Source organism: Silurus meridionalis, chromosome 26, assembly GCF_014805685.1.
Source record: "Silurus meridionalis isolate SWU-2019-XX chromosome 26, ASM1480568v1, whole genome shotgun sequence".
Lineage (NCBI taxonomy): Eukaryota > Metazoa > Chordata > Actinopteri > Siluriformes > Siluridae > Silurus > Silurus meridionalis.
In genome coordinates, this window is record NC_060909.1 from 987,193 (window position 1) to 1,013,296 (window position 26,104).

Sequence of the window (26,104 nt, forward strand, 5' to 3'; positions counted from 1 at the left end):
TGCGACCCCACGTGATTTACACACTGATCGTTTTCACGGCCATATTTTAAAAGATCCCGCCCCCTCTTCACTGGGATTGGCTGAAAGATCTGCGCAACGTATTATATAAAAAAAGTACCATAAAATTAAAATGATCATTATTTCATAACTCAGGTTATTTTACAAACATTTAATATACATATTGTATATTTTAACCGCTTTCATTAATGCAGGACAAACTTATATATATATATATATATATATATATACACTTTTTCCCCTTCAATTTATTAAACCTTCAAATAACAGGCTTCTCATCATTCTACTGTTAATTAACATTAACATTTAACTGTTAATCCAACCAGCATATCACAACAACAATAATAATAATAATTATTATTATTATTATTATTATTATTATTATTATTATTATTAATACATTGAATAAAATAAATAAAGGCAAAAAAAAAAGCCAAAACATGTTAAACAAATTATGAATCCAAATATTATCAATCCAAGTATGTTGCAGAAGTTTAGAGTCTTAAAAACACACTTTTTAAAATAGTTTTTTTTTTTAAGAATTAAAATACATTTCTTTAATCATTTTAGGTGCCTCAAAAAGGGAGAAACTAACAAATCTACATTTGTGGATATATAAAAAAAAATGTTTTGCATAAATACAATGTAAGACAAACATCCGTATCCGTAACACTGTATCCGTTTGAACGGTTCCGGGTATGCCACTGGCCAATCACAGCTCTCGAAGCAGACGCGAGTAGCCAATGAGAGTACAGATTTAGCCGAATGAGGCGGAAAAACACCAACGCATTTTAGTTCATTTCTCTGGTTATATTATATTTATTAAACGGTCATGACGTTACAAACGAGCAAAAATATTCAGACTGCTTGCCCTTTTAATAACTAAAAAAATAACAATAATAATTATGTATACCACGTGACACAATGCCACACATTTCTACACGGTCATAACTTTATATTATAATATAATGATGTAAGTTTATATAAGATTATTTAAAAAGTAAAGCCAAAAGTTAATTATAATAATAATAATAAAAAACGTATTTGAGAACAGCCCTAAAGAATAAAAAAGAAACCGGAAAATGCCTAGACTGTAACCATGGTAACGCCACGCGCCCTGTCGCACTTGTGCTGCAGGTCCACTTTGATGTTAATTTATTGATTAATTAATGAAGGCAGATGGATTTAGATCAAATTCTCGAAGAATGTCACAGGAAGAAATGGGAGTCGCTGAATCTCAGTCACCGCGGATTAGTTTTAGTGCCAGGACGCGTTTCAGAGCTAAAAACATTAAAGAAATTATTCCTGAACGACAACCGACTTATTTTACCCCCGGAGGAGGTAAGAAGGGTCGTGTAGGGGCAACTGATATACAACTGGCACTGTATTCATCTATATTTCATTATTATGCTATTAAATAAAGCATTATACTGCATTTGATGTTGCATTGGTTCTTTGTTGCTTACAAACATTTTGGATTAAATTTTTATTAAATTTTTGTCCCTAAAACATTTAATAAATGAAAGAGAAAAAAAGAAATATGGTCTTCCTGTATCATCCTAAACTTTTACAGATTGTGCAACTTGACCATCTTGAAGAACTCATCCTGGATCAAAACCAGCTGACTCTTCTTCCTAAAAACATCAGCTCCCTGAAACACCTGACCTACCTGGCTGTAACCCACAACCCTCTCTCCATCCTCCCCGAAGCTTTGGGAGATCTCCGAGAACTCCGAGAGCTCTGGGCCTCGAACTGCGGCCTGGTTTCTGTCCCATCGTCCGTAGGCAAACTGGACAAGCTGCAAAAGCTCAGTCTGAGTAACAACTCCATCACGACTTTACCACCGCAGTTTGGGAGCCTCAGAAGTCTGCAGTGGTTGAACTTGGCTGATAATAAAATCGAAGATGTTCCAGAAGATTGGAAAAACTTACAGTCGCTGGTCTTCATTAATTTGAATAAGAACAACTTTGAAAAGATTCCAAAGACTCTCACAGGTCAGTTAAACATCTGCTGTAGACACGGTTTCCAAATTATACCAGTTTTATTATAAAAAAAAGGACACAAAGGGACAAACATGTATGAAGGTGTGAGTCTTTGTGATGGTTATAAAAAATATTAGTTACCTAACAGGTAATAATGCAACTGTCTTGACCTTATTATTATTATTATTATTATTATTATTATTATTATTATTATTATTATTATATATTACTAGTTTTATCACATTATTATTATAATAATTATTTTGTGTTAGTATAGTTATTATCAATAGTAGTATCATCATCATTAGTATCAGTAGTAATAATCTCCTCCTCTTCATCATCATCATCATTAGAACTAGTAGCATTATCATTATTATTATTATTAGTTGTTGTATCCTCCTTTTTCTCCTCATTTATAGTATTATTTGTAGAAAAATCATTATTATTATTAATAGTAGTATTATCCTCCTTAACATAATGTAAATCTATAAAAATATTAGTATTCATCATTATTATTATTAGTATTAGTATCCTCCTCCTCCTCCTCCTCCTCCTCCTCCTCCTCATCATCATCATCATCATCATCATCATTATTATTATTATTATTATTATTATTATTATTATTATTATTATTATTATTATAGTAGTAGTAAATGAATAAATTTTTGCAAATAAATCATCAGCCCATTGCTCTATTTATTCACTTTAATCTTTAATGTCTTTCCCAGAAATACCAAATCTTCAAGTTCTTCTAATGAACTTCAACAGTATCACCGCATTGGAGGACGATTTCATCCTGAGTTTCAGCAAACTAATAAAACTGGATCTCAGGCAAAATCCATTAAAGCTCAGACCACAACACTGGAAGGTCAGAACAGATCATGTGGTTTAAAGTGACACCAGAGAGACAGAATTTTCTACATCATTTGCTTTTTTTACATCAATGTGACTATCATTCTATTCTCTCTCTCTCTCTCTCTCTCTCTCTCTCTCTCTCTCTCTCTCTTTATTGCAGGGTCTGGATTTTATATTGCTTGGCAGCACAGAAACGGTGATGGATGATATATGATAAATACACAATACAACCCGAATTCCCCCTGTTTGCTTTTCACATGAGTGGGTATGGCAGGAGGAAGTGCAGTGAAAGATTTACGATAAAACACACAACGGAGAACAAACAAGTCGTTTTTATTGTAGTTTTATAAATAAATCGGGCTTTAATTGGGCTGGAAAAACTGAGGACAGGTTTCTGCTCAGAAAGAACATTTTTTACATCGTAATAAAGGATTCTGGTTTATAAAGTGAAGCATTAAACAGTGTTAGGAGACTGTAGATGGCGCTATAGTGTAGGATGTGACAGTATTGCAATTAGGGACATGTGATCGATCCAATATCAGTGTTTTATTTAGAAGATCGATTCCAACATTAAAATATCAACTTAACCTGTAGATTGCCATTTTGTTTGTATAAAAACTTTACTTTAACAATAATTTCTGAAATAAACAAATATAATTAATAGAAATTTTACCATGAAAAAATGAGACCCTATGCGTTTCTTTCTAATGAGTTCTTGGGTTTTTGGGGTCTCTGCATCATCTGGACCTTCTGAGAGAATTTCCTTCTAGAGAATGTCAGAAGATCAAGAGCCAAAAACATCTCGTTTTTACAACAAAAAAAGCATATAAATGAGAGGAAACATGGGAACATGACATGACAGTTGTGTGACAGTTGTTGTATATTAATAAAAAAGAGCAAAAAACATTTACACAGAAGCGACATTGAAGTTGCTAGATACAGTATCTCTCAAAAGTAAGTACACCCCTCACATTTCAGCAACCATTTGATTATATCTTCCAGAAGTACAATACTAAAGAAATGAAAGTTGGACGTCGTGTAAAAATGTCATCATGTTCATGTTTTTGTCTGCTTGACAGAATCATACTGATGTGTGTATCTTGTATTAGAGCAGTTAAAATTTGCTTTGAGTCCAATTCTCTCCTACTGAACACTGGATGTTCTACATGGACCTCATGGTAAAGAGTCTCTGAGGATTTGAGAATTTTATTTGTTGCTCTCCACAAAGATGCCGAGGCTGTAAGAAGATCAGTATCACCCTGAAACTGAGTTACAGTACACACCATTTCTCTATAATTGATGTTTCCTGCATACAGGTTCGATATCATTAACAATTCCACTTCACGTTTCCCACCTTAAAACCAGTGCTTCTCAAACAACAGCTCTATACACTGTAGTGAATGTTACAGTCAGGTCTTTACTGGAATCACCATCTGCACCTCTTTTGGTCCATAAATAAAAGTGTTGTCTGGTACAAGCGGGTTTTATGGGAGTCACTTTTATTGGCTTTTCAGAGAAACAGCTACAAGTCTCAGATATAGTAAAAAATAAATGATTTACATCCTGAGAAATGTTCCTGTAAGTATTTCACGTGTGACTCTGCACTTAAAACTTTTTTTTTTACATTAAAAAAACACATTTAATATTCTTTCCATTTCAATATTCTTAGCTTATAAACTAAACTTCTAAAAAGTAAAGAGAATATCATTATGCCATGTTAAAAATCAAACAATTTTCCATATTATTTAGCTGCTTAACGATGACATTAATGTGAGATTCTGCAGTTTATGATTGAACATAATTCAACACATACTATGATGTTAATTTCTGGGGTTTTTTTGCTACAAAAATAATCCAATCCTCACCAGATTTGACAGACGTCATTGTTGCCGACTTGGAATATCAAATTGATTATTAAACTATTAGACTTTGCTCACTGATACAGAACTTGGTAGACATCTTTAGGACCTCAGGCTATGCACCAAATTTCTTTAATCTGCTTCAAAAGTCACAAAAAACTGCAAAAAACTGCAAACATCTAACTGCCATTATTGATACACTTTCTCCAAAATGTGTTCCTGTTCACTGCTATGTTTCATGTTATCAGCTTCTGCATGTGGCCTGCTTGATTCAGGTGACAGATCAGGGCAATGAAGGAATCAGTATGAGGGAAAAGTCTCCAGGAGGTAAGAATCAAACCAGAACTGCCTCAAGGGCATTTTGTTGAGATATTTGTCTCACATCATCTTGGAACGCTTCTGCCCATTTGGTCATCTAGATCTTTTCTTCTCAAGTAGTCCAAGTCAAATCAAGTAGGTCTTACCAAAAGAAACAAACAAAAAAGGCCAATTTTTAAAGTCAGATAGATATTTCCTCTTCTGTCTATGGACTAAACGTATATTCGGCTTTAATTCATTGAACAATTTTTTCTTTTTTCTTTTTTGTTTTTTTGTTTTGTTGTTATAGTCAAAATATCACCTGAATTCAAGTCTCTGATGCGTTACGTCACTGTTACATTATTACTGTACACTGATGACCCCTGATTTAAACTCCGCCCCTTTTGTTTCGCGGTCAGAATTCTAGGGGGCGTAGCAGGGAGAACTTAAACTACCAGGGTTGCCAGATTGTAAGTAACTTCTCCGTTACAGTTCAACAAGAAGTGAATCTTTAAAAAGGGGTACATTAATCAAACTTGGCAACCTGATAAAGTTCTGCCTCCCCACATACAATGAAACCTCTCTACCGGGTAGCTTTCAGACACAAACCCCCAAAGAAGCAGAAGAGTTTTCCCTGCTGTCTGTGATCATTTCCAGCATTTCATCAGCTCAGAATGACTGGCCATAAATGGGGTTATGGTGAAGAGGATGGTAAGAACAACTTTGCACTTTATTGCTCAGACTGACACTCCTCCAGCATTTGAGTTGATTTACAGTGTAACTAAAGAGTGCACGAGTCAAATCATTTGTAGCATTTACTTGTTATTTGATAACACAGGCTGATGGATTGGTTCCTCTGCAGTTCTGATCTGTTTCTAGTCTCCAGAAGACTTTTTCCTCCCATGCAAATTAGGTTGAAGAGAGATTAAGTGCTTGCACAGGGATAATTGCACTATTCCTGACCTAAACCAGATCAGAGAAGAGATTATAGTGAGGTCAAGAAGCAAAACTCTATAATGCATGGTTGGAAATCTCTACACTGCATGTACATGATGGAACAGTGTATAACACTCCTGCTTTCTTATACTCAGACCAGCTATTGGGATAAAGAACATGGCTGGAAACATCAATTTATTAATGCATTGCTGTTTAAAATGTTGCCAGGTCCATCTGCATGGCACAAATCCTACCCCATCGCCCAAGGAGCTCGCCAGTCCCCCATTAACATCGTCCCTGAGGAGGCAGTTTATGACAGCCGTCTTCCAGGCATCTCGCTCAGCTATGACAACTGCACTTCTCTGACTATATCCAACAACGGACACTCTGTGGTGGTGGAGTTTGAGGATGTGGATGATAGATCAGGTGGGTGTCGATCCTCTCTTACTGTCTTTACGGCTCTGCAAACATTTTTCTGCATCTTATTGCTTTTATTGCTTTTTATTGCACCTTGTCCCCTTTGCAGCTTTATAGAATTAAATAGAGTGCAGATATAAATTTTAGAATTAGAAATGAGTCCCTGTGAGTTTATCCTTGATGAGTGAACAAGTTATTTTAGGAAGAAACCTTGAGAGTTTTCTCCTTGAGAGATACCCTTCTATCACAACTCACTCCTGCCACTCTTCTCCACTTCTCCACCTCAAAAGGAACCCAATAATGCATGACTGTAATGAGTCTAAATTGCATCGTAAAATGTGTTTGTACTAAAGACAAGCGTGTGCATGAAACTGATCCTTCTGCACAGTAGTGTGTGTGTGTGTGAGACTATGTATTACAGGAGATGTCATCTGGTGCATTTTCATACCTTTATTTACATTTACGGCATTTGGCAAACGCCCTGTGTAGCTACGGGGTTAAAAACCTGTTCCATGATCAAAAATCTACTGCCAGAAATCAAATCGAATAGTAATCAATCTTTCAGCTTTGGGATAAAATATGAATCACGTAAACACTCATATTAATCATCAGTATTGAATCACCTAGCTTTGTGTTTTCATAGTCCTTATCCTTACTTATACAAGCAATTGAGCAATAAGGGCTTTGCTCAAGGGCCCAGGTGTGGCAGCTTACCGGAATTATCATATATCAAATGTATTTAATTAGATGAAGATTTAAGGGTGAGTGATGGAACGTGATCCCTAAATCGGAAAGCATTAATAATGAACCATTGTACCATATAATGAACTCCCCAGAGGTCACAACCTAATACTCACCTTAGCACAGGAGTGAAAAAAGATTCGATTTGCTGTGCGTCATTCATCACATGGCCTTTTTTCTCGTTCAAAAAACGAGAAATGACTCGAAAGGCTTCTCGTTTTTCACCTACCTGAATTCGTCTGGGACGCTGTCCAAATACTTATGCACCGGACTGTATTGTCTAAGTGTCTGATTCAGAAACGTGATTACCTCAGCATGATTTTTGGCTGACACGTGTAATTTCTGCTCTGACCCTGTCTGACCGCTCATCTGGGTAATTACTGCACTCTGGGGTTTTGTTTTTTCTGTCCGTGTCAGTATTTCATGCAGAGTTATAATTCAGCTTCGGAAACAAATAACAGTACGGGAAGGACACAGAGCGACGCATTTCTCTACGTTAGAGCTACTCGTTACTATAAAAGGCTGAAAATCGGGTCTGGATGAGGGCCAAAAGTAAACGTTGCATTATAGCAAACTGTAATGTATTGTATAATGTAATGTTATTGTATTAAAATAAAAGTTGCCATGGATTCCACTTGTTTATGATTTTTCATAAAATAAACAGATCCTTAGATTCAGATAGATAGAAAAATAGAAATAACAAAAAATAGATGCATGAAATCTTCCAACCCAGTCATTAGTGTTGCACAGGTCAGGTGACTCTCAGTGTCGGTCCCAAGCCTGGATTATGAAGTGTAAACATGTGCCAAATCGAATATGCGGATCATAAATCAGAATTTCATAGCGGATCGGGCGAGGCCAGGCGGAGGAGACATGCAGGTAGTTGGTTTGAAAAAGGCAGATGTAGAGGACGGGGTGTGGAGACGGATGATCCTCTGTGGCGCCCCCTAATGGGAGAAGCCAAAGAAGAAGAAGAAGAAGAAGAAGAGGATTATTCTCTATCTTCCATTTCAATGTAATTTTTTTTCCAGAATGAAATCTAACAAAAATATTGTGTTAAATCTTTAAAAAGAAAAGAATACCTGTGTCAATGAATTCTTGTTTATTCAACTTCATTTTCTTACTTGGTAATCCAGCAAGAGCATTTTTTCAAGCAATGCAAATCTGCATTCTGGTTTAGAGAAACAGCCACACAATCTAAATCAACAGACGAGTAGACGAGTCTTCACAAGGAGAAAAGCAGGTCAACAAAGGTGTCCAGAGGGTTTTCTGTGTCCAGTCTCTGTATTCGATTGCATGTTGGACAGTGGCTGTTATTTCATCCCTCACACTGTCCATAGTGTTTATTTTTTATTTATTTTATTTGTTGTTGTTTTTTTACTTTATTATGCTGTTATATATATTATATGGACAGAAGTATTGGGACACCAGAATCCTGCTATAGAACTATAAACCCCACTGAACACCTGATCACCTCATCATCATCAGTACCTGACTGTACTAACACCCTTGTGTTCTCCACAAGAACATCTTCACCGAAGTGTGGAGTTTATTATAACAGCAAATGGGGGCTAGGTGGAATGGGATGTTGATCTTGTGATTAGGTGTCCACAAACTTTCGGCCATATACTGGATGTGCCATACTACTGTAGTAATGGAAGATTTTAGTTACTCGGCCGAAATCTTTTCTGCAAATAACATCCAATAAAGTCGTATGTGTTTACGTCATATAAATTTGGTAGTTACGTAATGTCATTTTAAAACAAATGATTGTATGAATTTTAACAAATTTAGTGCTGATTTAGATGTCTGCATTTGTATAACTTTTAACTTTCTGGTACAATTCCACAAATATCTATAAATATCTATAAATAAATCTACACACAGACGCTCCCACTTACAAACAAGTCACGCGCTGAACGATCGTTCGTACCATGAATTTGTTCGTAAGTTGTTACCGTGTTTGTTATTGACTACACAGATCTCCTAATGATGTAAGAGCTATAAATACCATCAAATAAACAACCAAATATACTAAAACTGATCGAAATAATCAAAATACTGTATACAATATTTTAATTTTAAGTCATAAAATAATTTATAAAAAACTGAATTCACATAAATAAATGAATTGGCCCGAGTCCAGTGTGCATCATGTAGACTCGTTACGGTCGACATAACGACTAGCCGACATAACGACTAGCCGACATAACGACTAGCCGACATAACGACTAGCCGGTTCTCCTCCGTTTGGAATTTTTCCGACACCGAACAAATTTCACTTTAAGGACAAGTTTGTTTGTATCCAAGTGAATGTTGGTAAAGTGTTGAGCGTCTGTGTACAAATATATATATATAGAAAATTAATACCATAAAATTATATCACTAAACTTTACAGTGACATTATTGTGTTTATATAAATCCCAGCAGGTCACAAGTATTTGGACATCAGCACATAAATTCTTTGTGTTTTTTTTAAACACTTCTCTAATTGGCCACAACGGATTTGACATGAAGCGATCAAGTTGTGATTGGATCATTTGCAGTGATGTTATTATTTATTTATTTTTTACACAAAGCAGCCACTCTTGGTGGTCAAAAGTATTCAGACACGTGTTTTTTTTTTTTTATTCAGGACAGATTGAGGAGTTGAATATCAGGATTGATGGAGTGTTGAATTTGCATTTGTTAGTTGTTCATGAGAACTCTTGCTTCTACGAGCTCCAGTGAGGTGTCGATGCAAGTGAAGTACGCCATCATTAGGCTGAAAGAAACAAAACAGACCTGAGAGAGAGAGAGAGAGAGAGAGAGAGAGAGAGAGAGAGAGAGAGAGAGACTATAGGAATGGCAAGAAATGAACAAAGAGAATGGACTGGTGAACTCATAAAACACATGAAAGCCTGAAAGAGTAGAAGTGAACAAGGATTGGGGAATTCCTTTCTTTTCTGGAGATAAGTAGGAGGATATTTGTCTACAATCAGGAATGTAAATGCAGAGGGTTTACGTCAAGATGCAAACTAACTGTAGGGAACAAAAAGGCCAGATGAGACTTTAAAAAATAAAAATAAAAAGCTCTAATAAAGACCTGCCAAGTTCTAGAACAAAATCAACTTGCACCAGAATGAGGGGAAGAAGAAAACCAAAGGTGTGAAGAAACATCATACCAGTGGAACTGAATTACTGGGGTTTATTGTTGATATGAAGTGATAATAGATTTAAGATTCTATATTTTATTTGTCACGATTCTAAATCTACACAGAATACAACTGGCAGTGAAATGAACCTGATCGACTGCTCAGAAAATGTGCATCAAATAAAAGCAACTATAAATGGAAAATAAGATCAGATGGATCAGATAAAGATAAGTAGTAGTTAAATATAGAAGAAATGATTGAATTTGCAAAAAGGGAAGTAAAAAAATAGAAGTAGCAGGAAGAGTTCTGAAGATTATCACGTAACGCTTCTGTTTAAAATCAGTCACATGCTGCAAAACCTACAGTGGCATTTCATACTGTTTACTGGATGGATGGATGGATGGATGGATGGATGGAAAGGTAGATACGTTTTTATAATTGCACAGTACAGGTAAACAGCAGGGAAAGGACCAGTACCTTGTTGTGTCCAGGGTGTGAAGGGTCATTAATGATTTTTTCTGCCCGGTTTCTGGTTCTTGTATGGTACTAGTCTATGCATTGCATAGGCTTTGGATTTGTTATATTGCTTTAGTTTGGTTAGTATCACGTAAATTCTATTAAAATTCTAATTCAAACCACTAAAGTAGTAGAAAGTTATTTTACTTAAACAAAACTGAAATTATATTTGCTATCACCAGACATTAAAATGTCACTTTAACCAAAATAAAGAAGTTGAACTTAAAGCTGAATATTTATATTACTAGATGATATTTGCATAAGATATTTTAACGTTAAGTAAATTTTCTCAATGGTTTCTATACAACAGCATATAATATATATAAATGTATATACAGCAAATAAATAAAAATCCAATGGCAGTGAAAAATGCTGATAAGCAAGCACACTAAGTATATATATATATATATATATATAAATAATGTTTATATTTGTAAAACACGTGAAATATTAGGCAGGATGTATGTAAGATTCAATATGTGTAAAGAATGAGGGATATATACATTTACCATTTATACACAGTGTTTATGCAGTGTATATCCAGTGTTTATCCAGTGTTTATCCAGTGTATATGCAGTGGTTTTTTTTTTTTTTTTTTTTTTACAGTTTTTGTGCAGTGTTTGTGCAGTGTTTTATTTATTTTTATTTTTTGTTTGTTTGTGCAGTGTTTGTGCAGTGTTTGTGCAGTGTTTATGCAGTGTTTTATTTATTTTTATTTTTTGTTTGTTTTTACAGTGTTTGTGCAGTGTTTGTGCAGTGTTTGTGCAGTGTTTGTGCAGTGTTTGTGCAGTGTTTATGCAATGTTGTGAGCTCTACACAGAGATCTGCTGTGGTGAAGGTGCTCAATAGCAGGTAGTTGGTGCCAGTGATGCATTGGGCGATTTTCAACAGCCTTTGAAGGTCTTTACGTTCACACATGGTGGAGCCTCTGTACCATACAGTGATGGAGATGGTCAGGATGCTCTCGATGATGTAGCGTTGGAAACTTGTTAGAATCCCTGTGGACAGATGAGCTTTCTTGAACCTCCTCAAAAGGAACCTCAAACTCAACCTGGTCTAGTCAGTCACCTGACCTCAAACCAATCAAACATGCTTTTCACTAAAGACAGACAAAACCACAAACAAGCAGCAACTGTAGGACGATGCAGTAAAAACCTGGAGAAGCATTTCAAGAAATGAAACTTGATGAAGTTCATGGGTTCCAGATCTCATCCAGACATAAGCTACAAAGGCCACAGATAACAAAAATCATTTCATATATTTTAGCTGTGTTTCATTTTATTTAACTGTTAATACCCTTCAATCACACTGTGGTCATGTAGAGAGACAAAAAAAAAGATTATGGAAATTATTTCGCTGACCAAATATTTATGGATCACAATTTACATAAATAATCAGAATCAGAATCAGGTTTATTGGCCAAGTGTGTTGACACACACAAGGAATTTGGTTCCAGCTGTTTGTTACTCTCAAAAGTACAGACATAAATAAAAACCTATACATGACAAAAACAGACACGACAAGACAAAAACAGACAATACAGACAATATGAGACAGTATAGACAGTGTGGGTAATAAATAGGGATACAGACCAGTAATGTACATAAAGTGTGGGAGTGCATGGTAGTGCAAATGACAGTATTGTGTGCCAGGTATGATGAGAGAGTTTACTATAAAACTTTGTACAGTATATAGAAGCAATAGTGTGTGTAACATATACAGATAATGTGATGAGTGACAGTTCTGTGCAGTACTCATAGATGTGATCAGGGAATATAATTATGGTCAGTTGTTATTAAGAAACTGTTCCTGTGTCTGGCCGTTTTAGTGAGCAAAGTTCTGTAGCGCCTGCCAGAAGGGAGGAGCTGAAAGATGTTGTGTCCAGGGTGTGAAGGGTCATTAATGATTTTTTCTGCCCGGTTTCTGGTTCTTGTATGGTACAAGTCCTGGAGAGTGGGCAGGGGGGCACCAATGATTTTTTCTGCTGTTTTAACAGTTTGCTGCAGTCTATTTCTGTCCTGTTTTGTTGCTGCTTCAAACCAGATGGTGATTGATGAGCACAGGACAGATTCAATGACTGCAGTGTAGAACTGTATCAACAGCTCCTGTGGCAGACTGTACTTCCTTAATTGCCTTAGAAAGTACATCCTCTGCTGGGCCTTTTTCAGAATCGAGTTTATGTTTGATTCCCATTTCAGGTCTTGGGAAATGGTAGTGCCCAGAAACTTGAAGTTCTCCACAGGTGACACAGGATGTTGGATATTGTGAGGGGAGTAGTGTTGAAGGATGTTTCCTAAAGTCCACTATCATCTCCACAGTTTTGAGTGTGTTTAGCTCAAGGTTGTTCTGACTGCACCATAGCACCAGCTGCTTCACCTCCTGCTTATATGCAGACTCGTCACCATCTTGGATTAGTCCAATGAGCGTGGTGTCATCTGCAAATTTCAGGAGTTTGACAGTTGGGTCACTTGATATGCAGTCATTCGTATAAAGGAGAATAGCAGTGGGAAAGGACACACCCTGAGGAGCACCAGTGCTGACTGTCCGAATACCGGAGGTAACACCTCCCAGCCTCACCTGTTGTTTCCTGCCTGTCAGGAAGCTGGTGATCCATTGACAGATGGCAGGGGGTATAGTAAGGTTTAGGCGTTTGGAGTGGAGGATTCCCGGAATAATTGTATTAAAAGCCGAACTAAAGTCAACAAACAGAATCCGGGCATATGTTCCTGGGCAGTCAAGGTGTTGCAGAATGTAGTTTAGCCCCATATTGACTGCGTCATCCACCGATCCACCAATGGAAATTGATTTGATTTACAGCTTCATATCTCCTGTGCAGAACCGAGGAACATGCAAAATTCTTGCACGTATAACAACCTGAAGTCTGTACAACCTTAGACACCGAGCTCAGGGAACCTGATCACTCTCTAATCTGCTCTTCTCCCATGACAGTGATCCAAGGAGGCCCTCTGGAAAATGCATACCGCCTGAAACAGTTCCATTTCCACTGGGGGGGAAAAGACTGCGACGGCTCTGAACACACTGTCAGTGGGAAGACCTACGTGTCCGAGGTAAAAACACACTAAACCAAACATTCAGCATATCTCGATTGATTTTTTTATCTTACTGCCCTGTTCTTTTTCCTACAGCTCCACCTGGTGCACTGGAATGCTGTGCGCTATCGCACCTTCGCTGAGGCTGCTGCAGCTCCTGATGGCTTGGCTGTGCTGGGGATCTTTCTGGAGGTTAGAGCTTCTCAAAAACTGGTGATGATTTACAGGAACTGTGCAGGAATGACTTTTAACTTTATTCATAAAAATTTAAGAGTTCACTACACTACATCTTTGGATGCGCTATAATAAAATTTTGCGTTCACGTGAACTTTGAGACACAAACCTGTTCCAGCATGGCAATGCCCCTGTGCACAAATTCAGCTCCATGAAGAATTGCTTTACATGGTTTAGTGAGGAAGATCTTGAGTGGCCTGCTATAGAGCTCTGATCTTTACCCTATTAAACACCTTTAGCATGAATGTGAACACTGACTGAACCCCAGGCCTCCTCACCTTCTCACCTACACCAGTATCTGACTTTACTTACACCCTTGTGTCTGATGAACACAAATCTCCATAAGCAAACTCCAAAATCTAGTAAAACAGCTTCCCAGAAGAGTGGAGGGAGTTAGAAGAACCAAATTGGGACTAAATGTGGAATGTGATGTTAAAAAAGCACATACCATAATTACGACCAGGTGACCCAATACTTTAGGCAGTATAGTCTATAGGGTAGGTTTGGGTATCCGAGATCAAATGAAGGGAAAATTCAATTCTACTGCATCCAAGGACATCCTGTAAATTGTGTGCCTCCAACTTTGTGCTAGTATTTAGTAGAAGAACCACATATGGCTGGAAAAGTTGTCAGGTGTTCTGATTTTAGAAGAAGTGAAAGATGTGTATAGAATAAAATGGATTCTCAGGGTGTTTTATTTTTTTTTGTGGTGTGGATATTTACAGAAAGGAGACGACCACAAAGATCTACACACAATAACCGACGCCTTATATATGGTCAAATTCAAGGTATGTGTTCTCTATCCGTCTGTCTGTCTGTCTGTCTGTCTGTCTGTCTGTCTGTCTTACTAGTTTGGTTTATATATATATATATATATATATATATATATATATATATATATATATATATATATATATATATATATATATATATAGAGAGAGAGAGAGAGAGAGAGAGAGAGAGAGAGAGAGAGAGAGAGAGAGAGAGAGAGAGAGAGAGAGAGAGAGATAGATAGATAGATAGATAGATAGATAGATAGATAGATAGATAGATAGATAGTGTTCTCTTCGACTGGAGGCCACTCTGTGCAGCTTGGGACGGTTTCTCATCAACACCTTGGGTGGTTCCATAAAATTCCGGAGTAAGAACGGGCGCTTTTGAGGATGGATTTGAACTGTAGTTAATGTCAACAGTCTGCTACACTGACTCAGGACTTCTTTTCGCTTCTGATCATCATCACTGTACCCCGCAACATCGTATATCTGCTTCAAATGGACATTCGGTGCAACCCAGATGAGGATGAGCTCACTCATCAGAGACAAACTTACACTTATAAAGAACATATTCACTTTTAATCACCACATTATCTGTGTGAAGCTGCTCTGAGACAATCTTCATTATTAAAATCGCTATACAAATAAAAATGAATTGAATTAAATGAATGTTTCCTTAAAATTAGTTTCTACATTTAATGTTTGTAGAGTAAAAATTGTTAGCGCTGATGGCGTGGTGTCCTTTTTGATTTGACATCACTTCCTGAACTTAACATTAACAGTACTGCAAGAAACAGTAAAAAAAAAATACAGAAAATTTGTATTTGGTATAAAAACGGTATGATTTCTTCTGTTTGTGCAGTTTTGAAAGAAAATGACTTGGTTAGTTGGAAAATCTATATATTTCATATTTCTTCTGGAGGCTTGGACTTCATCACAAATGTTGGTCATCCTTTTTTTTTTTTTTTGACGTCCTTTATGGTATTTGTTCCTTTATGGCAGAGACCCTTATTTAGAGGGACTTTTATTTATCTAAAGAATACAAATGAGCAGCTTTAGGTTTTAGGGCCTTGCTCAGGGGCCCAGGAGCTTGGTGTGGTTGGGATTCATACTCATGACCTTCAGATGCCTTAACCATTGGACTTGGCAAGCAGAAGCCATTTGTCTGATTTTTTTATTTTTTTATTTTTTATTTATTTTTAATTTATTAATTAATTAATTTTTTTGGTAAGGAAATATAAATTGTTTTGTTGCTAAAAGAATAATGCAGAATTTATACAATATTAAAATAAACCTCTATAACAATTTTTTGAAAAAAATCATTCACATAGTTTAAGTTTATTCCTTCTAATTGTAGGTTTGTCTCTAATGAGTGAGACAGTGGCGACTGTGGTGAAGGAGAGATTGTATGAGGAAGGAACCTTGAGAGGAACCACATCCTCATCCTCCACACTGAAAGTCCATTCATTACAGTTTCATCATTGTTGAGGTTCTTTGGACACTTAAATGCAGAACTGTTCATGCAAACTGTGGTCCTGAACCTGTTGTAGCAGACTGTTAATATTAAATACAGTCCAAATCCATCCTCAAGTTATTGAGGTGCTCAGTAAGTTCATAGATCTTTAGGCTGCTGATGTTGCACCATCTCCAGCTACACCTCCAGTAGCAGGGTGTCGAGATGAGCAGAGGAGCATGTTTAGAGAGAGAAGTAGTGTAGATGGGTGCAGGTCCAGGTGTTGAGAGAGATGATGTTTACTGCATGTTCATATCTTCATCACTGCTCTCTGCTGTACACACACTGTTATTCTTTTATTTCAAGGAAAGCGTCGCAAATTTCAAAGGTTTCAACCCGAAGTGCCTCCTACCTTCCAATCTGAAGTTCTGGACGTACCCCGGCTCTTTGACCACGCCTCCGCTGCATGAAAGCGTCACATGGATCGTTCTGGCTGAACCTATTCGAGTCTCAGAGAAGCAGGTGAGTTATGGAGCTTTACACACCTGCAGGTCTGTGTGTTTGTTCATTTCCATTCCGCCACAGTTCTTCCTCATGGTGGGCAGATATTCTTCTGGTCTTTGACCACCGTATGGGTTTTAATCATTTGGGTATTTAATTAGAGGTGAACCGGGGAAACGGGTGGAGACTCCGTGGCTCACTTACACCTTTTTCCAAACCAGAATAGATTTAATGACTGCAGTTTGTTTCTTTATGTATTAAAGATGAGTATGAAGACAGATGTGTAATTATAGCTGATAGAGCACCATCATGCTCATTATTTATTTATATATTCATTCATTTACTTTATATAAGACCTACATCCATCACGGTCACTTCCCAGCTTTACCATGTTAAAGCTGTTACTGAGTGGATCAAAATTAACGCTACATCTCCTGAGTGTAGCTTCATGTTCTCCTGTGTGTAGCTTCATGTTCTCCTGAGTGTAGCTTCATGTTCTCCTGTGTGTAGCTTCATGTTCTCCTGTGTGTAGCTTCATGTTCTCCTGTGTGTAGCTTCATGTTCTCCGGTGTGTAGCTTCATGTTCTCCTGTGTGTAGCTTCATGTTCTCCTGTGTGTAGCTTCATGTTCTCCAGAGTGTAGCTTCATGTTCTCCTGAGTGTAGCTTCATGTTCTCCTGTGTGTAGCTTCATGTTCTCCTGAGTGTAGCTTCATGTTCTCCTGAATGTAGCTTCATGTTCTCCTGAGTGTAGCTTCATGTTCTCCTGTGTGTAGCTTCATGTTCTCCTGAGTGTAGTTTCATGCCTACACATTGATTCCAGGAACGCAAGACAGTTCTTTGTATTCTTTCTTATGAAAGACAGTTTTTGTGTCTTTGGTGTCCCACTGATTAGATATTTGTTTGTTGTAATTTCTAAGACAACTGTTCTTCACTATATGGACAAAAGTTTGTGGACACTGTTTGCTCATATAATAACTTCCAAACTTGTGGAAAGATTTTTTATAATGTGCTAATAGAGATTTGTACTCATTCAGTCACAAGCTTTAATTATGTGAAGTACTGATGTAACTCAGTGGTGTTCCTAAGGTTCTTCAAAGGTGTTCAATAGGGTTGAGGTCAGAGCTCTACAGCAGGTCACTTAAGATCTTTCATTCCAACCCATGTAATGCAGATCTTCATGGAGCTGGTTTTGTGTACAGTGGCACTGTGATGTTGGAACAGGTTTTGGGTCTCCAAGTTCAAGTGAAGGAAAAATGTCCTGCTCCGAAAATACAATTGTGTGCCTCAGTTTGGAGAAGAACCACATATGGCTGGAAAAGTCAGGTGTCCAAATACTTTTGTCAGTTTAACTGATTACAGTGGGGCAAATTTCCTTCAGCTTTAGTGGTAATAATAGATGTTTCCCACACCGAGCTCGGTGAAAAGCGCTGATGCATTTCTGAAAGTCTGAATAATGCAGGCAACAGGTCACAGCGGCGTTGTTCTGCAGGTGTGTACGGCTCGTAAAACGTCTCCTCCACGTCTCATCCACGTCTCCTCCACGTCTCCTACTAAACCAAGTGTTTATTCTGTACGTAAAACAGAGTCTGTTTTGTGTACATGTAAGTTATTCGTAAATGAACTAACAGAGCTGTTAGCCAGCCTAAGAAGCTAGCGTGATACCGGGTTTTCTCGCTAACATGCTTTGAATTACTATGCATTTATTTATATATATTATGCAAGTAATAAAAATGTGGCTGTTTTTACTTATGAAATCACACAGAATAAACTACTGTGTATATTTAAAACAATAATGCAGCCAAAATCTGAAAAAGTGTTTAAGGATCATCATCAGGTAAACTTTAGTGATATGAATTCTAAAGAAATGTTATAATAAAGGAATTCGTTTTGCCCAATTTCACAATTTCCGTGTGTGTGTGTGTGTGTGTGTGTGTGTGTGTGTGTGTGTGTGTGTGTGTGTGTGTGTGTGTGTGTGTGTGTGTGTGTGTGTGTGGTTGTACTGCATGCCTGCCGTTAAGCCGTACATGCAAAGACTTTACTTTAAAACCCCAGGATTATGGTGGTTGATGTGCAGTAACTACTGGTTTATGAAAAAGACTCTGGAGATCCACAGCAGGTGTGGAACAGGTATATATTCATCACCCCTCAAGGCGAAGTTACATTCCAACTCACAAAGCCTGGCATGTCTTTTCACGCCTACACAATGAATAGACATGGTTATGGTTTCAACACTTTACGCTCTACACCACTGAAAGGAAAGTTTAATGAGTTTCCCAGAACTGACTAGCAGCTAAGGGTGTGGTTTATACTGTATGGAGGTACGGCACTGTGTTTGGATTAATGGCAAAATGTGTCACATGTGAACCCAGTTTTTCCTCAAGAATAGGTTTAAGACCTCTATTAGGAAGCTAAGAACCTTTAACTATTTGAGAAAGCCCTTGGGTATCTCATGTAACCTAGCTTCCTAAAACCTGACTTATCTTTTGTCCTTGCAGAACCTTCTCGATGTGGTTCTAACACGCCACGCCCTAATCAATACTGCCTTATAGTTTTGGAATTTTTGTTATCATCTTATAGGTCTACAGATGAACAGTACGGTTCATCTGATATCTCTCATGTTTAATGTGATGAGGGTAATTACGTTTGATGTCTCTCAGGTTTATTTTGACGAGGGTAATTACGTTTGCATGAACTGCAGATTTTCTAAAAAAGAATTTCTTTCTGATTGTGATTTTGTCAGGATGGGGACTGCTGACTTGAAGTCGACCGATTTATCGGTTTTGCCAATTAATCTGCATCGATACTTGATTGCTGGAACTATCAGTTATTTGCAAAAATCCATGCCAATAGTTTTTCCGGGTTGCGTTAGACAGTACGAGAGCGGCCTCTAGAGGCGAATCATTGATACCTGTTTTCATTTATTTAGTGTTTATTTTTGTTTGTTTAAATGCGTCTTTATTTTCTTTACTATTTATAAATATATTTAATATATTCATTAGTATTTCGCACATTATGTATGTTTGATTCTTTTTTTTTAATCTAGTATTTATTTTAAAAATTAAAATCGGATGATTAATCTGTTATTGGCAAGTACGATCCAACTTAGCAATCGCTATCGTTAAAATCCACTATCGGTCGACCTCTATTGCTGACTATCGCATAGAACGAAATGTTTATAGAAATAGAAAATCACCATCAAAAGTATTGGAATGACAGGGCAGTTATTTGAAGGAAATAACATTTATTTGGTTGCATATCTCTCACTTGCAATAACTGCATCAGGTTTCAGGCTTGTAGCTCAAATATATAACTTTCACTTGCACTTTGCATGTGATTTTCTCTTTTTTAGCCACTTTTCCAGAGTCTGAGGTTTGACTTGGCAGTATGTTTTGGTTTGTTGCTCCTCCCAGTTAGATCAGACTCGATTATATTCTTGGTGTGTGTCCTAGTGAATGAGACTTCAAAGCACTTATATAAGTCTGTTTGGATAAGAGCGTCAACCAAATGCCATAAATGTAAATGTAGAATGTGAATGTGTTGAGCCTGTTCCAGAAGCAGCTATGCGAGACTAAGCTGTGACTGCACTTCCACCATACATGACCAATAAGCTTGAATTTTTTTGCATCATGAGCAGATCCTTTCCTTCTCCACTCTAGCCCTTTTTCATCACTCTGGTTGAGGTTCACCTTAGTTCCAGACATTTGAAAGTGTTAAGGCTCAGTAGTTAAGGCTCTGGGTTATTGATCAGAAGGCTGGGGGTTTAAACCCTAGCATTGCCAAGCTGTCACTCTTAGGGGCCCCCTGAGCAAGGCCCTTAACCCTCTGTGCTCCAGGGGCACTGACCCCAGCTTCCTAACACCACTTGGATGTGCAAAAAAAGAATTTCACTGTGCTGTAATGTACATGTGACAAGTATAAAGCACCTTCTTCCTTCTTCTGTTTTATGAATTGTAAAAGCCAGGGCTCAAACTAAGAGCAGACGTTTAGACCTGAGACCTGGTCAACAATCAACACCTGTCAGTCACTTGTTCCAATATTTTTGATCAATCAAAAAAAGGGTAGTTTAAGCAAAAAAAAAAAAAAAAAAAAAAAGCTGCTATTCACTTGAAGTAGTTTAAGACGTCTCGCATCAGGAAATAGGAGAGAGAGAGAATTCTGATCCTGGAGAAGACCAAATAAAATGAGTTCTTCTTTGCTAACTAGTGAAAATCCAACCAGTTAACGAACTCAAATCACTCAAATCGGAACAATCTTTTTGCTGCCAAGAGTATGAATATAAATGCATATAAATCTAGTATTTATATTATAAATTTTAATTATATATAAATGCAAATAAATGTGGTATTTATATTAAATATAAATTATATATAAATGCATGTAAATTAAATAAGTAATATATGCATTCCTAATAGAAATTAGATAATGGCTTAATTTCTATTTGATTTTTATTTCTATTTGTTTAATTGATTCATTTCCCTTCTCCCCGTTCTTCCACTGACTCTAGATGGGAAAGTTTAGGATGTTGCTCTTTAGCGGTGAAGAGGAGGAACAGAGGAAACGCATGGAGAACAACTTCCGCCCTCCACAGCCCCTGAAGGGCAGGACGGTCCGCGCCTCCTTTAAGTAGCCCCATGATCACCACACTGACAATGTTTTTTTTTTTTTTCTCTGCAATCTGGAAATGTGTAGATTTCGTTTTCTCTTTAGGAAGTCAGGCACGTTGTGAGGAACAACCGCAACGAGTGGAGAACTGTGAAAGCACTTAGGAACACTGTGTAGGTTTCTACGTCATGTAGGCTGCCAAGAAACATGCATTCTAAATGTCGTAGCATTGAGCTGAGTAGAGATGAAAGTCTGAGCTGACGATGCAAACATATGAGCAGCTTTTCATCTTTTCCATTAAAGTTTTCTCACCAGTTTCTATAAACCAGTAGAAGAATGTTTTTTATTTACTTTGATTGCCTGAGCCATTGAACAGTTCTGAGATCAGCCTGGTTTGAAGTGATCCACCCTCAGGTGCGTGCAGCGACTCCGACTTTCCTGCGACAGACCTTCTGCTTTCACACATCATTTGGATAGTAAGAAACCTCTGGCAGACCGCGTTTAATCTCTTCACCGCTCATTATCCTGACCAAATGATGGAACTTAGGAAAGATATTTCCATGGCTGTGCCCTGAAGCTTTTTCTGATCTGTTCCTTTCTTATCTGCTCTCCTTTACGATGCATTTTGCTTTGTTAGTGCTTTTATTGTGTGATTTTGTTCTGCTGATGATTCGTGTCCATTGTGACTTCACTTTAACCTCATTGATTAGTAAAACATTTGATGCTAATGACCTGCAATGAGATGAAACGCTGCTAAAACTTATAGAAAAAAAACCCAACCTTGTGTGAAGTAAAATGGGTAGAATTCTGTATTTCTCACTCAAATCTTGGGTTTGTTCTAAAAATGAAAATTGTGATGGTTTTTTTGATGCAATATTGTGTGTAATGTCTCAATTCTCCAACGTCTGAAGCTCAACACTGGAACAACTTGACACTGGAACATGGGCAGATTTTTCTCCCTGTGATGTACATTTTATTTACAGACAAACGTTTGTTGACACCAAACTTAGTTTCTTGTGTTTTTTCAACATCCCATTCCACATTCAGTTCACATTTACAGTTATAATGATCTCCACTCTTCTGGGAAGATGTTCCTCATTACACAGGGGTGTTAGTAAAGTCAGGTCCTGATGTAGATGAGGTGAGGAGGCCTGGGGGTGCAGTCAGCGTTCATATTCATCACTAAAAGTGTTCCATAGGGTTTATAGCAGACCACTCAAGATCTTCATGGGTCTGGATTTGTGCATTCTCGTGCTGGAACAGGTTTTTTCTGTCTCCTAGTTTAAATAAAGGGAAAATCCATGCTTCTGCATCCACAAGCATCCTGTAATAAACTCAAGTCTGCATTACGGCTGTGGTTTTTCATCTAAACACTTTGCATCAGCATGCTGCAGTAGATACTTATTTTCTTCTGTTGAGTCTTTACAGAATTACTGTTCTGATCACTTGGTTTTATGATAAAACTTCACTCATCACCCTGGATGGAGAAAAGCTCCATTTTCTTTTACAGTACGTGGGTACAGCAGCTTTACATTCTTTATTTTGTTTTTATAAAGGTGTGTATTTGCTTTCTTGCTCCACATTATATCATTTTAATCACACGTTTCTGCGTCTTCATAATATGGTTTAGAAAGATCTTAGAAATTATTGAAATACCTCTCGGGATTACTGAATGAACTTGTGCTTTAATAAACTATTTATTGTCATTTTCTTTTTCCATTGAAAGAAGTCTGATCATTTCAATAAAAATTAAAACAACTACATTCTCAGTGTGTAGTTTTTTTGATCATGCTTGAGAATTGCTCGTGAGGAAACCTGTCATCGTCTAGACACCAGAAATTCAGTCCTGTATGTTCCTGATTGTTCCATCATCCATAGGTTTGTTCCTGATGAGTGAGCCAGTGACGACTGTGGTGAAGAAACCTTAAGAGGAACCAGACTAAAAAAAACGAATCCATTCCCAACACCGAATGTCCATTCATTACAGTTCCATCAATGTTGAGATGCTGTGCAGTGATGGACACTTACATGCAGAAGTGTTCGTATTAATTGTGGTCCTGAGCACATTGTAGACTGTTTGAACATGGATTGGAAGTTCCTCAACCTGAAAGTTCTTGAGTTACTTCATTAATCTGTTCAGCCTCCAATTAAAGTCCATCTTCATACATCATGTGGAACATCTGAACTTCTGAGATGTAAATGCTGATTTTGATGTTTTATTCTATATTTTTACTTCAATTTTTAATATTGTGTATTCGATTTTATTTGTTTTTCATGCATTATATTCTATTTTGTATTATATTGTAGGGTTGGGGTTAGGGGTATTATATTGTAGGGTTGGGGGTATTATATTGTAGGGTGAGGGGTATTATATTGTAGGGTTGGGGTTAGGGGTATTATATTGTAGGGTTGGGGTTAGGGGTATTATATTGTAGGGTTAGGGGTATTATATTGTAGGGTTGGGGTTAGGGTATTATATTGTAGGGTTGGGGTATTATATTGTAGGGTTAGGGTTAGGGTATTATATTGTAGGGTTAGTATTATATTGTAGGGTGAGGGGTATTATATTGTAGGGTTGGGGTTAGGGGTATTATATTGTAGGGTTGGGGTTAGGGGTATTATATTGTAGGGTTAGGGTATTATATTGTAGGGTTAGGGTTAGGGGTATTATATTGTAGGGTTGGGGTTAGGGTATTATATTGTAGGGTTGGGGTATTATATTGTAGGGTTGGGGTTAGTATTATATTGTAGGGTTGGTGTTAGGGGTATTATATTGTAGGGTTGGGGTTAGGGGTATTATATTGTAGGGTTAGTATTATATTGTAGGGTTAGGTTAGGGGTATTATATATTGTAGGGTTAGGGTTAGGGTTAGGGTATTATATTGTAGGGTTGGGGTTAGGGGTATTATGTTGTAGGGTTAGGGGTATTATATTGTAGGGTTGGGGTTAAGGGTATTATATTGTAGGGTTGGGGTTAGGGTTAGGGTATTATATTGTAGGGTTGGGGTTAGGGGTATTATATTGTAGGGTTAGGGTATTATATTGTAGGGTTGGGGTTAGGGTATTATATTGTAGGGTTGGGGTATTATATTGTAGGGTTGGGGTTAGGGGTATTATACTGTAGGGTTAGGGTTAGGGGGTTAGAATTATTATATTGTAGGGTTGGGGTTAGGGGTATTATATTGTAGGGTTAGGGGTATTATATTGTAGGGTTGGGGTTAAGGGTATTATATTGTAGGGTTGGGGTATTATATTGTAGGGTTAGGGTTAGGGTATTATATTGTAGGGTTGGGGTATTATATTGTAGGGTTGGGGTATTATATTGTAGGGTTAGGGTTAGGGTATTATATTGTAGGGTTGGGGTTAGGGTATTATATTGTAGGGTTGGGGTTAGGGTATTATATTGTAGGGTTAGGGGTATTATATTGTAGGGTTAGGGTTAGGGTATTATATTGTAGGGTTAGGGTTAGGGGTATTATATTGTGGGGTTAGGGGTATTATATTGTAGGGTTGGGGTTAGGGGTATTATATTGTAGGGTTGGGGTTAGGGGTATTATATTGTAGGGTTGGGGTTAGGGTTAGGGTATTATATTGTAGGGTTAGGGTATTATATTGTAGGGTTAGGGGGTTAGAATTATTATATTGTAGGGTTAGGGGGTTAGAATTATTATATTGTAGGGTTGGGGTTAGGGGTATTATATTGTAGGGTTAGGGTTAGGGCATTATATTGTAGGGTTAGGGTTAGGGTATTATATTGTAGGGTTGGGGTTAGGGTATTATAGTGTAGGGTTAGGGTTAGGGTATTATATTGTAGGGTTAGGGTTAGGGGTATTATATTGTAGGGTTAGGGTTAGGGGTATTATATTGTAGGGTTGGAGTTAGGGTATTATATTGTAGGGTTAGGGGTATTATATTGTAGGGTTGGGGTTAGGGTATTATATTGTAGGGTTAGGGGTATTGTAGGGTTGGGGTTAGGGGTATTATATTGTAGGGTTAGGGGTTAGGGTATTATATTGTAGGGTTGGGGTTTGGGGTATTATATTGTAGGGTTGGAGTTAGGGTATTATATTGTAGGGTTAGGGGTATTATATTGTAGGGTTGGGGTTAGGGTATTATATTGTAGGGTTAGGGGTATTGTAGGGTTGGGGTTAGGGGTATTATATTGTAGAGTTAGGGGTTAGGGTATTATATTGTAGGGTTGGGGTTAGGGGTATTACATTGTAGGGTTAGGGGTATTATATTGTAGGGTTGGGGTTAAGTATTATACTGTAGGGTTAGGGCATTATATTGTAGGGTTAGGGGTTAGGGGTATTATATTGTAGGGTTAGTATTATATTGTAGGGTTAGGGGTTAGGGGTATTATATTGTAGGGTTGGGGTTAGGGGTATTATATTGTAGGGTTGGGGTTAGGGTATTATACTGTAGGGTTGGGGTTAGGGGTATTATATTGTAGGGTTAGGGTATTATATTGTAGGGTTGGGGTTAGGGTATTATATTGTAGGGTTAGGGGTATTATATTGTAGGGTTGGGGTTAGGGTATTATATTGTAGGGTTAGGGTATTATATTGTAGGGTTGGGGTTAGGGGTATTATATTGTAGGGTTAGTGGTATTATATTGTAGGGTTGGGGTTAGGGTATTATATTGTAGGGTTAGGGGTATTATATTGTAGGGTTAGGGGTTAGGGGTATTATATTGTAGGGTTGGGGTTAGGGGTATTATATTGTAGGGTTGGGG

At 37.5% G+C, this 26,104-nt stretch overlaps 2 protein-coding genes across 2 annotated transcripts; both read left to right on the forward strand.

The window, feature by feature from the left end:
• The first annotated feature begins 1,071 nt into the window (after positions 1 to 1,071).
• On the forward strand, positions 1,072 to 4,350 carry si:dkey-1h4.4 (leucine-rich repeat-containing protein 40). Its single transcript, XM_046840618.1, has 4 exons — positions 1,072 to 1,359; positions 1,592 to 2,012; positions 2,729 to 2,868; positions 3,016 to 4,350. Exons 1-4 carry the CDS (start codon positions 1,198 to 1,200, stop codon positions 3,067 to 3,069), a joined length of 777 nt encoding a protein of 258 aa, XP_046696574.1. The 5' UTR covers positions 1,072 to 1,197; the 3' UTR covers positions 3,070 to 4,350.
• A 1,216-nt stretch (positions 4,351 to 5,566) lies between these two features.
• On the forward strand, positions 5,567 to 23,127 carry ca7 (carbonic anhydrase VII). Its single transcript, XM_046841000.1, has 7 exons — positions 5,567 to 5,722; positions 6,176 to 6,373; positions 13,705 to 13,823; positions 13,902 to 13,997; positions 14,765 to 14,827; positions 16,632 to 16,787; positions 21,272 to 23,127. The coding sequence occupies exons 1-7, from the start codon at positions 5,686 to 5,688 to the stop codon at positions 21,392 to 21,394; spliced, it is 792 nt and encodes a 263-aa protein (XP_046696956.1). The 5' UTR covers positions 5,567 to 5,685; the 3' UTR covers positions 21,395 to 23,127.
• Positions 23,128 to 26,104: the final 2,977 nt, after the last annotated feature.